This window comes from Spea bombifrons, chromosome 4 (assembly GCF_027358695.1).
Source record: "Spea bombifrons isolate aSpeBom1 chromosome 4, aSpeBom1.2.pri, whole genome shotgun sequence".
Taxonomy (NCBI): domain Eukaryota; kingdom Metazoa; phylum Chordata; class Amphibia; order Anura; family Pelobatidae; genus Spea; species Spea bombifrons.
This window is the reverse complement of record NC_071090.1, coordinates 103,199,330-103,212,885: the sequence shown is the minus strand read 5'-3', so window position 1 is coordinate 103,212,885 and position 13,556 is coordinate 103,199,330. Positions and strand designations below refer to the sequence as shown.

Here is a 13,556-nt window from a genome sequence, read left to right as displayed (position 1 = left end):
CCGCTCACCTACAACCAGCTGGAGCCTGGATGTTTAATGGTATGGGTATGACTAAGACGTCAGTTGGAATTTCTCATGCGCCAATCAATATATTTAGGAATCAGTATAGCGGTTAAGAGACAAACAGCCTACCAATAGAGTATATTCTGGAATGGGGAAAGTACACGGCATTTAATTTTATCACCATGTGAAAAGAAACTAAGTATAGGAATCCCCTAGAGGGCACTGCAAATAACCTTCTAAAACATCATGTTGGGGGGGTAATTTTCCATCTGTGAAAGAAGCTGAAGGGTGCAGTTAAATAGCCCACTAATGCATCAGTCCAAACCATCTGGTCTCAAGGCCGTTCAACACATGTTTAGTGCATACAAACCCCATAGACAGATCACATAAATGATCCAGTAAGTGCGTAATGCTGCTTAAGTACTCGTTACTCTAAGCGCGCCGGTGGATATATCTGGAGCTGCACGAAAACACAGAAAAAACGTCTTTGATAAACTAAAAAAATCAATGTAGCCGCATGTATTATTATTATTATCTTTTATATTGACAGACTAATACAAACCAATACATTAGGTGGAGAGAGCCCAGTTTGCAAGCTTATAATCTTGAGGGAATGGGGTGACAAACATAAGGCATAGAGAAAGGGTGAGAGGTTGTATCAGTGACAGATGGTGCGGCTTCTCTGAAGAAGTGAGTTTTGAGATGTTTCTTGAATGTCGGGAGGGAGGGTGAAGGCTGAAGGTTCGGTGGAAGTAGATTCCAGAGATATGGAATGAAATCTTGTAGACGGGAAAAGGAAGAGGTGAAGAGTGAGGAGGAGAGCCTTAGCCCATGGGAAGAACGTAAAGATCAAGTAGGAGAGTATTTGCTTATGAGGGCAGAAATGTATGGAGGAACAGTGTTGTGGAGGGCCTTATATGTCAGTACCAGGATTTTAAATTTAATTCTAAAGGTTTTGGGAGCCAGTGGAGGGTTTCACAGAGGGGGGAAGCAGAAGAGTGCGACGTGCAAGGAAGATAAGCCTAGCAGCAGCATTTAGGACAGACTGTAGAGGAGAGAGTCGAGACAGCGGAATGCCAGTCAGAAGAGTGTTGCAGTAGTCACGTCAACAGAGCTGCGCGTTTCACACATTTAAAGGGTAATTAGATGAATGATTAAAAAATGGATAAAGCATTCTGAAAAAAATGAAGAAGAAATCATGCGGTGTGTCATCCAGCATTTTTCATTAGCGTCTCTGTGTTGAGCCAGAGCACAATATTCCAGATCTAGCCTCCTCTTTGTTAGTGAATAGTATGATGTCACCCTGGAGCCAATAAACACACCTGGGGACATTTTAAAGGCGCAAACTCTGACACTCTTCAAATATTAACCCTTTAACAGCCCATAACATAACACTAAAAGGGACGCCCAAATAGTTCTTGTAACCCAGGGAATGCGATTGGGGTACAACCTCTAAAATACTAGTCCTGAATATGCAAAAAATGTATAAGGGGTTGTTTTATAAAAAGGTACCGCAAACGTACAAAAAGGCACAACACCTACAATATGTTTGTGGTTTAATGATGCGTATAAATGAAATCACCAGCCGTTATGCATACTTCTGTTGCATTGTATAGGCCTCTCCGTTTCCCGCAGACTTTTCAGTTTTAGGGTGACACTTTTGAGTGGTTTGTTCCATGAGGACTTCCTGTTTGAAGCGTGAGCGCTTCCTGTTACAGGAGGGGTGGAACTTCCATAGGCACTAAAGAGGCTGTGTGCTTTGTAAGGTGTTGCTTTTGTGCGTCGAGTCAGGGCAATATACTATTATTATTTTTATTCTGCGTTATATATTTTATAAGTAACTAGAATACCCCTAAACACAACTAAAGCTATCGCATAGCTTTTTCTGTGGCTGAGAAAGCAATGCATCGCGTGCAGTAAGATACGTCTCTTGTATTCTTTATAAACTGGTATATAGGCACACTATATATATAAACATATATAATATATTGTATATATGTGGTACATTGGTACATTTTATTGTAGAAAATCACTTCCACATATTTGCAATTCAATGAAATCTACTACAATCGGATTATTCTTCTAACAATTTCATATATTACTCCCAAATATTAAATGACATACATTTTTGCGGTAAGATGTGCTATGCTTATATATTCTGGGCATGAGACGCTATTATTGAGCTCATAACACAGTTTTGCAGCCAGCCCGCTTTAATTTACTTTTCCAATAAAAAAAAGTTTTAAATGTGAATATCTCCCTTTTTAATAATATTGGTAGAATACACGAGGCTCCCCCAAATGCAGTTTGATATTAATCAATTCCTCTTCAAAAAAACATCCTTATTCCCCTTGATTATTTATATTTCAAAAAAAGCCAATACTGCCACCATCATCTGATTTATTATTAACCTGCTTTGGGTGTTCCTTGTTTGTGTTACAATAAAGTTCTGCGATTCATGATAACATCTTCCTGTGTTGAGAAACACTGCAGGCTTGCTTCCTTGTGGGTTAAAGCTGGTCAGGGTTTCTCTGGGGCCCCCAGTCTCCACTGGAGAACAACTCCCATCACCCTAAACCACTGTAAAATCATATCTACCAAGTGTCCCAATCTTCCGGTACTTCTTTAACCCCTTCAGCACCAGGACTATTTTATACTACAGGATCAGAACAATGTCTGTGTTTTATGTTCAGTCTTAATGTTCAGTTTCTATATAGTGATTATTATTATTATCATTACATGTTAGGCATTATTTTGTCATTTCTCAGGCGGCCATTTTAACGCCAATCCCCCTCAAAGTTTGAGGTAACTATTTTTTTTATACATTTATATTGCAGGGTGGCTTTAGATTTCTTGGACGGACGATATGCAGCTGTAGAAAAGAAAAAAACAAAACTTCCCCAGAGTACTGCGATGCGCCAAACGTGTAGTTTGGCAACTTTTACGGAAGCTACGGGGTCAAAACTGAAACATGCGCAGCGATTGATTGGACAATAAAACAGCTCGTCCATTTTAAATCCATATAAAAAGCATATGTTTGGGAATAGTAGACGACCCAGGCTATCCAAGTATCCAGCTACTGTGATTCGGACACTAAGTTGCATTGCTGATATTTCCCAAAGTTTGCGCCAATATTGTGTTTCTGCGATTTTCCTTATATAAGTTGCAGTATGGGTTTTAATTTCTTGCCCAGAACATAAGAAACCACTGAGAACAAATAAAAGCAGCAAAAGTCAAAATTTGGGATATAAAAAACTAAATACGCTCTGCTAAAGTGCACACGCCACCAAGAAAGAAAATTCAATACAAACCCCAAATGGTTAAAAAAAAATAAAAAAGGAATTATCGAGATGTGATAAATGGGGTAATTAAAACTAATTATGCTGCTAGTCTCTGTGGTGATTTCGCACTGAAAGGAATCAAATATACAAAAAGAAATAGACAGCGGTAAAATTTTCGATGACACAATATATTTAAAAATACATTTTATTCAATACATATATTATAAAAAAAAATCAAGATCACTACACACAATGGAGATCTATACCGGAAGTAAATACAATATATATATATATATATATATATATATATATATATATATATATATATATGCTATTAGGATATTGTTAGTGCATAAGCACCAATGTACATGCTGTATATTAAGGTGCTTTATATATTGTAACATTCATCACAATATTTTATAGGATATAAAATATAGTATATAAAAATACAACATCAGGCGAAAAAAAAAATAGAAGATAAATATAAAGGAGCAATAAACTATAAAACTAACCTCTTTTTACGAACCCATCACACCCCTTGGCATCTCCAAGCCCTAAGTGCCCGTTAAACTCCCTTTTTCTTTAGACGGTACACATTCAGTACTCTAATCTGTTTTTTTTTTCTTTCTTCTTTTCTGTGCACACTGTTTGCGGAGTTTAGGATCTCTCTGGTGTCTAGAATAGGAGATTTGTTACAAAATGGCTATAATCGTTACTTGTCTCGATCGTGCCGTTTGTGTAAGATTCAAGATCTTGTGGGATGTACAATTTATGTATCTCTGTGAATGGCTTGTAAAATCAATCCATTCTCAGTCTCAAAAAAAAAACAAACCTCTTTTTCTGGTGTAAAAAGACATAAATAAAGGAAGCCCAAGTTAGTTTAGCTGCTCAATGGGAATCACCCCTATAACAAAAAATAAAACAAAGATTATCCAGCAGAGTTCTGTATATTTTTTTTAGGTAACTGGGGAATGTCTTGTAGGGGTATATATATATATATATATATATATATATATATATATATACCGTATATATATATATATATACCGTATATATATATTATATATATGACCCAGGTTTGTACATATGTATATATGTAAAAGTGTAATGTTAAGTCCATGGAGTTATGCTGCTATAATATTGAGATTGGTGACATGAATAGTACATGAAACTTACTTCGGGAGATCTATTGTGTTTCATTGACTTGGTAAAGGCATGCGCCCATTTCATGCCCTATTCACATCCAGCCCTGACATTGTTGGCTAAATATGCTTTATTTACCATAATAATGCACTGATACCTTTAGTTCCTCCAGACTCTGTGGCCAGCTTTGTCATCCTAAATCAAGAGACAGGGTGGGGGTCCTACAGAAGCCCCCTGGTCATTATCTTCCACCAATTGGAGGGTGCAGAACAATAGCATATTTCCCTTTCCTGAGGGTGGAGGAGTGCGGCGTGAGAGTATGATTATTAAAGCATATTTAGCCAACCGTTTCAGGAGTGAAAGTAATGGTTTTGCTTTCTCTTTTATTGAAGGGACAGTCCAGCCATCATTTCAAATGGGGGGTTCTTTTTTTCACGTTTTGACTTAAAGCTTTGGTTTTATTAAATAATATAATACACAGAAAATCGATTTATTTCAAAACATCCTGGAAACTCACAAATATATTTAACCACAAACATAATGTCAAAAGATTATTCCCTATTGATTTCTAAATATATTTACTTGGAAAGATCATGTTTCCAATGAGGATATGATCAGAATTTCATAGCTTTTATTTAAAATAAATATATAATTACCATTTAAATATAAAGTTCCAATATATTTAGAAGTTTACAACCTCGAGGGGGGGGGTGAATATTTGATAGAAGTGACACTCGCACTAGTATACTAGTATATTATGGTTCACACACATATGGTTAGGGTGCCTGTATTATTGTGGAATATGATGGCGCTATATAAAACAATAAATAAACTTCTTAATTGGTTCTCAGGTGTATATGCGTAAAAAAAATGTTTACTACCTTTGTTTTATCCCTATGGAAATCTCCCCATCCTCACAATATCCCAGGGTGATAATTAAAATATTCCTACTGGGAATAAAAAGGTTTTTGTAGCATTCTGTAAAGATAGTTCTACAAACGGTAACAATCCAGACATTATTAGCACAGAGGTTTGTGCTGAGAACTTGTGTTTCACTGAATGGCCACTAGAGGGTGCTCCATGTCCCAAGATGTCCTTATGAATAACGTAGCCAATCATTGTGCAGAATACCAGCGATGGCCTCCCCAAATCTATGCTTTGTAAATGATAAATACAGCATGGAGTATATAGTGCCAAACTCCCAAATATCTTACACACTGCTTAGAATAATACTGTCCAAATTGAGATTTGGGGGCCTGATGTGGACTACAAGGGTTTTGCTACAACCCACAGCTTGCTGAAATAATTCAAAGAACCTGAATGCCCTTAATTGAGCAATATATTAGTATGGCCCTCTCCTAAGCCCAACTCAACAAAACAGTAAAGGGTACTGTTTCAGAAACTAACCAGGGAGTAACGCATGTTTGTACTAGTCTAAACATAATGAGTTTTATAAATCATAAGGCATCAGGCCCGGACTGGCCATCTGGCAAACTGGGCAAATGTTACAGATCTTGCAGGTTTCTTGCATCTGTTATGTCTTTAATGGGGAATTCCCCTTTATCACTTTGATATCATTAAAAAAATGTTTTACATGATATAATATTTTCAAAAAGCTGAATATTAGTCACTTAAATGTGCTCTAGCTCTGTTATCTTAGCCCGAAATACACATTAACACACATTAACTGTTGTCATAGTACCTTAGTCAGCAATAGAATGACTCAGTCTTAATCAACCAGAGTGACACTCTGACTAATGAAAGTCTATAGAGGGACAGACTTCATTAGCATTGCCATAAAGAATTAGCTCAATGTGGTGTGAGCCGGGAAAGTCACCCAAAAATATCACATGACCAACAACAATGGCTGACTCCAGGTCTGCAGATAAAGGAATTTAATTGGAACAAAATGAGATAAAGTCAAGTTTTCTTCAACTCTGACCTACATTACTGTATAAAATACCGCGGTTTATGCTAAAGAAAGATGGTTTTCCATAGGACACCCCTTTTAAAATAAGGCATACTATAATAACATTTAGCCTTTACTTTCGAAACAGTTTAAATGCCAGTCACACATTCTTTTTTTAACGAAGGTGTGGTACCGACACAAGGTTGACAAAACACCCAACATTTACCATATAGAAGGAACTGACTAACCCCCTGCAGGGGTACAGTCACCTTTTGTCTCGATGAATTGCAAAGGGTGGAGACCCTGCTTGAGCCATCTTGTCACTTAGGCACGAGAATGGAAACCGATCTTCACCGGAGATGCCTTCTCAACCAACAGGCCTGACTCAAAACTCCTCAGGTTTTTTTTATTATTAAAGAAACATATCTTACGTTTTTTCTTTATTTTTTAAAATAAACATATTGAAGGCCCATCACCTTTCCTGCATCAAATGCTGTTACGGAAAACACTAAGCTTTGAGCCCAAGCCCCATCCCTTTACAGCCTTCATATAGCCCATTAGGCTACCATACCGTTGGGAAGGGCCGTGTGTACGGTTAATGGTGCTTTTTCCGTGGATTTTGCTTTTTACCTATTTACTTAAAATGTAAGGAAACGCATGTATGACCAAGTATCCCTAATAATAAAAAACAAATAGCAAATCTTTACATGACCAGCGTCACGTTTCGAGACAATGAGGGTGTACGAGGAAATGCTGACAACCAACAATGGTGGCCATTACTATTATTATCTTTTATTTTTAAGCACCAACAAATCATGCAGCGCTGTAATTGGGGCCGTTAACACACATAATATACATTAATACATTCAGACACTTCAGGAGATGAGAACCCGGCCCGAGAGCGGCCATCTTGCCTTATGGTTCTTTTACACAAAGTTCCTGGCAGGAATGGCGGGTTTATGAGGGCCCCGCTCGTGAGCTTACAATCTAACTTTAACATACAATAGGACCCGGACTGTCCACCCGGCCCTGCATATACTAGCCCACTTTAAACAGCATAATGGTAAAAATGTCATGGCTGTTTTAGGGGTAACCAGGACGCTGCCACGTTATGTTTAACTCTGAGCCAGTTGGAATCCCTAAAATCCTACATATTGGTTGTCATCTCATTTTATACCGGATGTACATGAATAAACTATGTATGTTGCTAATCAGCAATGCATAACGCCTCATGGAACAACAGTCTGCTGCTTCATTATTTTACTATATATATATATTTATTTTATATATATATATATATATACTGATTATGATGATTGTTTAATCTGTGTGAGAAAAAACATATCGCAATTATTTCCACATTTAAATTCACACTTCCAACACGCTATTCCGGCCTACAAGTAGAAATCTCGCCCACCAACTGAATGGCGGAAGGAAGTACAATGCGTTTCACAATAGTAGTTTTGCCGCCCTGAGTTAACAGGCGCCATTTTGCTGGAGGCCGATCGGTATCTTTTATCTTCGAAAAAATGGCTCCGTACGGAAAGTGTAATACAGCTTCGCGTGTATACTGCTAACGTAACGAATTGGACAGATTCTAAACACCGGTCACCAGCAGAATTATGAGTGCGTTTCCGAAGCTTACGGTTCATCAAAGCAAAAATATTAACTTATTAAGTAGAAAATAATAATTCTTTGATTTTATTGGTCGACGCAATAGTCCCACCCTTCGTTCTACCAATGAGGTTCCGAACTTGTGCCAACAAAGAACCGCATCTTCCTTGTTTTAACGAAGCCCACGCCCCTTTTTGAGAATTGTAGCCAATAGACTCGTTTGAAAATAGGGCGGAGCTAAAGAGGAGGGCCAATCAGAAGTCGTGGGAGGAGATTTTTATGAGGCCTATTCTTCGCAACCGGGCAATCTGATCAGGGCGCCTCACACGTGGAAGGATTACACCAGGAACCGAAAGGTAAGCGGGTTATAGAGAGGAAACGAGGCGCGGGAAGTATCCGGCTTCCACGGGGCATGTCAGTCCGGCAACTTAGCCGCTGCTAAGACTCATGAGCCCCGGCTTGAGCTTAGAGGCGATAGAGGGCCCACGGGACAGGGTGTAGGCCTCGAATCTGATGTGCGGCTTGGCAGTCGCTGCTGGGCCGGAGCACTGAGGCATAAGTCCCCGGGGCAAATGGGGGACTCTGTTACAGCGACGGCCCTTTGTGTTATCGACGTGTTTATATGGCGCAGGCCTATTGGTTGGTGTTTGTAGAACGGCCTGTATGCGGTGGGGTGTTCATGATTCCGGGAGAGATTTCGGACGTTTATTTGAGGTGATCACCAGGCCCACTAGGCCCTTTAAAATTTCCTATTGATGGGAGGAGAAATTTTGTGTGCTCCGTGCTAAATAAACCCTGTAGGCCATGCTTCCCTTTCACACAGCGGGCTTCCGGGCGCTATTCCTTCCGGGCCTCTCTGTGTACAGACCGGAGGTGCGCTGAGCTTAACTATCGATAGCTGTGCAATAGTCCGTATAGTCCTCCCGTGTAATCGCACGCCGTAGGCTTCAATGCAGTACCGTAATACCCGTACTTGGAGCGGCCATTTTGTAAGCATTATACAATACGCTGCTTACCACCTTAATGTTTACTGAAGAGACACAATGGCTTTGTTAGCGTTAATATCACCAGCCCCTCCTTGCATGGATCCTAGAATGCCTTGGCTATTAGCAGTGTTCCCTGATGAAGACATTGAAACAGCCCGAATGGCCCAGTAACTCCCATACCTCATCCATTCAAAGGCCTTGAGCCAGTGGAACTGGACCTTCATGTATTAACAAGATTGTGCTTTCTGTAGTGGCTCCCATTATACCCTTCTTGGGATAAATCTGGCCCTTTATTGTTGTAGACATTCTGGAATTTTGCTGCTTTGTATCTTTTATCAATTAGAAAATGAAAAGGAGGTCTTGGATTTCCAAGTTAAAAACATATGGCCACCACAGCTGTTTTCTTCTGTAAAGATGACCAAAATGTGACAATGACCACTGATGCCTGGTCCTCAATGTGGTCCATGGTTCCTTAAGGAACATTCACCCTTTGTAATTATGCTGGACCTGAAGAGGCTGAGAACGCCAGTGATGTTGTGTTAATGAGCTTGTTGCCTGCTATTTATGTAGCTGATCCCTTTTGGTTCCATAACTTCCATGTGATTTGTTTCAATCCCTAAACAAATGTGGTGCTCAAAAACCCAATAAGCCTTGCTTGCCGTGGTTAATACACACACTATAGAAAGCGAGGGGTTTCTCTGTAGTTTGAGCAGCTGTGATTTTGGGGGGGGGGTATAGTTACCATATACTTGTTTGTTTGTGTAACAGCTGGTCTGAGAACAGATTTCCAGTTCTCTCATTTCAAGTGGTGGTGAATGACTGGTCGATGCCTCGCATTGAAACAAATGCAACCTCACGCTTCTGCCCAAGGTTTTCTAAGAGCGATGGTTACCTTGTTATGCTAGGTTCTTAGTAGTGTTTGAGGATTGGCTCCAAGTTTGATTGTACATGAACGTTTTGTACGATTTTGTATCGACCTGTGTGGACACATGTATTTCTGTCCCATAAGCCTACCCTTTAGATTGGATATTTTGTCCTTTAAAACATTACCTAGTAGACCGATTCTTTTTGCAAATTAATTGTTGTCCTTAATGGAGATCAACCTTGTACAGCTGGCTTGAGGATAAAAACGTGATGCCTATATGGAAATTCCAACACTTATAATGTGTAGGCATGGTGCGCTACACCTCATGTAAGCCTCACAGTTTTGGTGTCCTTGTCCTTCAGAAATCATGACTGAGCAAGATGTTGAGAATGAACTCTTGGATTATGAAGAAGATGATGAACCACAGGCGCCCGCAGAAGCCCCAGCCCCAGCTGGCAGAAAGGAGGTGAAAGGCTCCTATGTATCCATCCACAGTTCGGGTTTCAGAGACTTCTTGTTGAAACCTGAGCTGCTCAGAGCCATTGTAGACTGCGGCTTTGAGCATCCCTCAGAAGGTAAGTGGCCATTTCCATTTAGACATGCATTTTTCTGGTCACATCTCATTTTACTCATCAACTACATCTTGGTTTCTATATAACTTAATATTTCTGTTTCTCATGTTAATGTATGGTTTCTTCCATTTTTTTTGCAGTTCAACACGAATGTATCCCTCAGGCCATTCTGGGTATGGACATCTTATGCCAGGCCAAGTCTGGTATGGGAAAGACTGCCGTGTTTGTGCTGGCAACGTTACAACAGATTGAGGCGGTAGATGGACAGGTGTCAGTCCTGGTCATGTGTCACACGCGTGAGCTAGCGTTCCAGATCAGCAAGGAGTACGAGAGATTTTCTAAGTACATGCCTTCAGTGAAGGTAATATAATGCTGCCCTTGGTTCGTTGGCTTATTTGCCCAGCGCCATCTATAAATGGTCTTCTTACCCCCTCTTTTTTTTTTTCCTCGCAGGTGGCCGTTTTCTTTGGTGGCCTCTCAATCAAGAAAGACGAGGAAGTCATCAAGAAGAACTGTCCTCACATTGTCGTCGGGACTCCCGGGCGTATCTTGGCTCTGGTTAGGGATAAAACTCTTAGTCTAAAAAACGTCAAACACTTTGTACTGGACGAATGCGACAAAATGCTGGAGCAACTAGGTGAGGCGATTGGTTGCACTTGGTGGGCAACTTTGGGATGTTATGGGGTCAGGTCCCTGCGAAATCTTAACAGGGCAATGACTTTGGTTAATGCAAATAACCTATAAAGGCTGCAGTTTTAAGTTCAGTCCTAAGAATATGGGATGGTGTGTAATTACACAAAGTTGAATAATGGGGTGCATTTCATAGCGCGGGGGCTTTCACATGAACTTTCCCTGAGTTATTTAATATAGACTGTTTTTTGTATGCCTAGCGCCATACAGTTGATGTAAGATTAATGTCTCATACAATGTCCCCTTTGTTCCCCAAGGCGCATACACCGGGAATGGTCACAGTTCATTGTGTTGCAGTATTGCACAGTGCGTTGCATGTTAATAATTTGATTTTTGTTGCTCCCGCAGATATGCGTAGGGACGTGCAGGAGATTTTCCGTCTCACCCCTCACGAGAAACAATGCATGATGTTCAGCGCCACGCTCAGCAAGGAAATCCGACCTGTGTGCAGGAAGTTCATGCAGGATGTAAGTAGCGGCTTCTTGTGTTATGGTTGGTGCTTGGCAGTTATATAACTCCAGCCGTTTCTAGGGAGGTTAAACCCTAAAAGCATCCGTGAAGTCGCATCAAATTCTTAACATAGACTTTTGCGGATAAGAACTACTCGGCCCATTTTTCCAGATGTAGATGCATTTTTCCCTTGTAGGGTCCATATGTTTGGTTAGCTTTTCCCTTGTCATTGTGTCAGTGTTTGAAAGAGGTGAGCGTGTGTAGTGTATGTTGCTTTTATGTCACTGATGGAACGTGCGTCTCTTTGCAGCCCATGGAGGTGTTTGTGGACGATGAAACCAAGCTGACACTACACGGTTTGCAGCAGTACTATGTCAAATTAAAGGACAGCGAGAAGAACCGAAAGCTGTTTGACTTATTGGATGTGCTTGAGTTCAACCAGGTCAGTGTTTCAAAGCTAATGATCTATTGCTATCCCCTGATACTACATTATACAGTATTGTAAGCTAGATAAGCCCGTGTAATATTGCATGCAAATAAAAATAGAACACGTTTTATACCATAAGTACGTTTTCTCCCCCGTTAAGTTCTCTAAGTTACTGGTTGTTTTGATTGACAGTCTTTTTAAAGAATGCATCAGGAGAAGGGGTAGATCCTCAGTAGTGTTGGGTGTTCTAGATCCCACCACTGATCTGGGGTTCCTTCATGTGAACTTTGTCTTTAATGATACAGACACTTTTAATTCTGCTAAAAGCTGTTACTGTGCAGTTTGTGTCTTTGTGTTTAATAAGCTAGAATCGCTGCTAAACGTTCTTTCTCCCCTGCAGGTGGTGATATTTGTGAAGTCTGTGCAGCGATGCGTGGCTCTGGCACAGCTTCTAGTAGAACAGAATTTCCCAGCTATTGCTATCCACAGAGGCATGGCACAGGAAGAAAGGTAAGGAGGATTGGCCTTCTCTAGTCATTAAGACGTCATGAATATTGTGGGGACGCTACGTAGGGATGGGCTCCACCACGTTTATTTTTTTTTAATTGAGTACAATGTGGTGAGAACATTATAGGGAAAATGGCTGACCGGACACTTGTTTCTGCAGGTTATCTCGATACCAACAATTTAAAGACTTTCAGAGGAGGATCTTGGTTGCCACAAATCTATTTGGCCGTGGAATGGATATTGAGCGGGTCAACATTGTCTTCAACTATGACATGCCAGAGAACTCTGATACGTATCTTCATCGGGTGAGTACATTCACGTGACGGTTTTTGCCATACCAATACACTTTTTCTCACTCCTCTATACCCTGCAAACTATGTTGATTACAGGAACTTATGGTTTGTTTGGCTTTTTCCCCTCCCAGGTGGCTCGTGCTGGCAGATTTGGCACTAAGGGTCTGGCTATCACCTTTGTATCTGACGAGGAAGATGCCAAAATCCTTAATGATGTTCAAGACAGATTTGAGGTCAATGTAGGGGAGCTTCCTGATGAGATAGACATATCTACTTACAGTAAGTATATTCCATGTTTATTCTTCGCCATACTCTGCCCTTTTCATCCTTTATGCCTTTATCGGCTGAGTAGATTTTATATTCGCATACCCTTCCTGCTTAAGTCTTTGCTGTCCCCCAGATGCCCATCTGAAGTCCTTTAAACCCTTTATAATGTGCAATCTCAACCTTCTAGAAGTTGATAACTGCAGCGAAGCATCCCAACATTGCCACAGTGTTGTGAAAAGTAGAATTTTTTATTGGCAACAATAAACATACTTACATATTTGACACTGAAATTTTAACATACATGAAAATATTTGCATTTTCTTTTTCTAGTTGAGCAAAGCCGATAACCATGTTTGCCGCAGTGTGCTCCGGAGATCTTTGAACCAACATGTCTGGCGCTTCTGTGTCCTTGCTCCTGTGTGGCGGATTGACGTATTCATTTTTACAGTCTCTGGGGATTTTTATTTTTATTAATCAAATGTCTTTGTGTAAAGAACGGAAACAAATTAAACTTTTTTTATTATTAAAAAGTTTTATGTTGTGAATTTA

At 40.1% G+C, this 13,556-nt stretch overlaps 1 protein-coding gene across 1 annotated transcript; it reads left to right on the top strand.

Annotated features, from left to right (window-relative positions):
• Nucleotides 1–8,203: 8,203 nt before the first annotated feature.
• On the top strand, nucleotides 8,204–13,537 carry LOC128490441 (ATP-dependent RNA helicase DDX39A). Its single transcript, XM_053462310.1, has 10 exons — nucleotides 8,204–8,306; nucleotides 10,164–10,376; nucleotides 10,514–10,734; nucleotides 10,827–11,010; nucleotides 11,412–11,530; nucleotides 11,824–11,955; nucleotides 12,341–12,450; nucleotides 12,608–12,752; nucleotides 12,872–13,019; nucleotides 13,338–13,537. Exons 2-10 carry the CDS (start codon nucleotides 10,169–10,171, stop codon nucleotides 13,352–13,354), a joined length of 1,284 nt encoding a protein of 427 aa, XP_053318285.1. The 5' UTR covers nucleotides 8,204–8,306; nucleotides 10,164–10,168; the 3' UTR covers nucleotides 13,355–13,537.
• The last annotated feature ends 19 nt before the right edge of the window (nucleotides 13,538–13,556 follow it).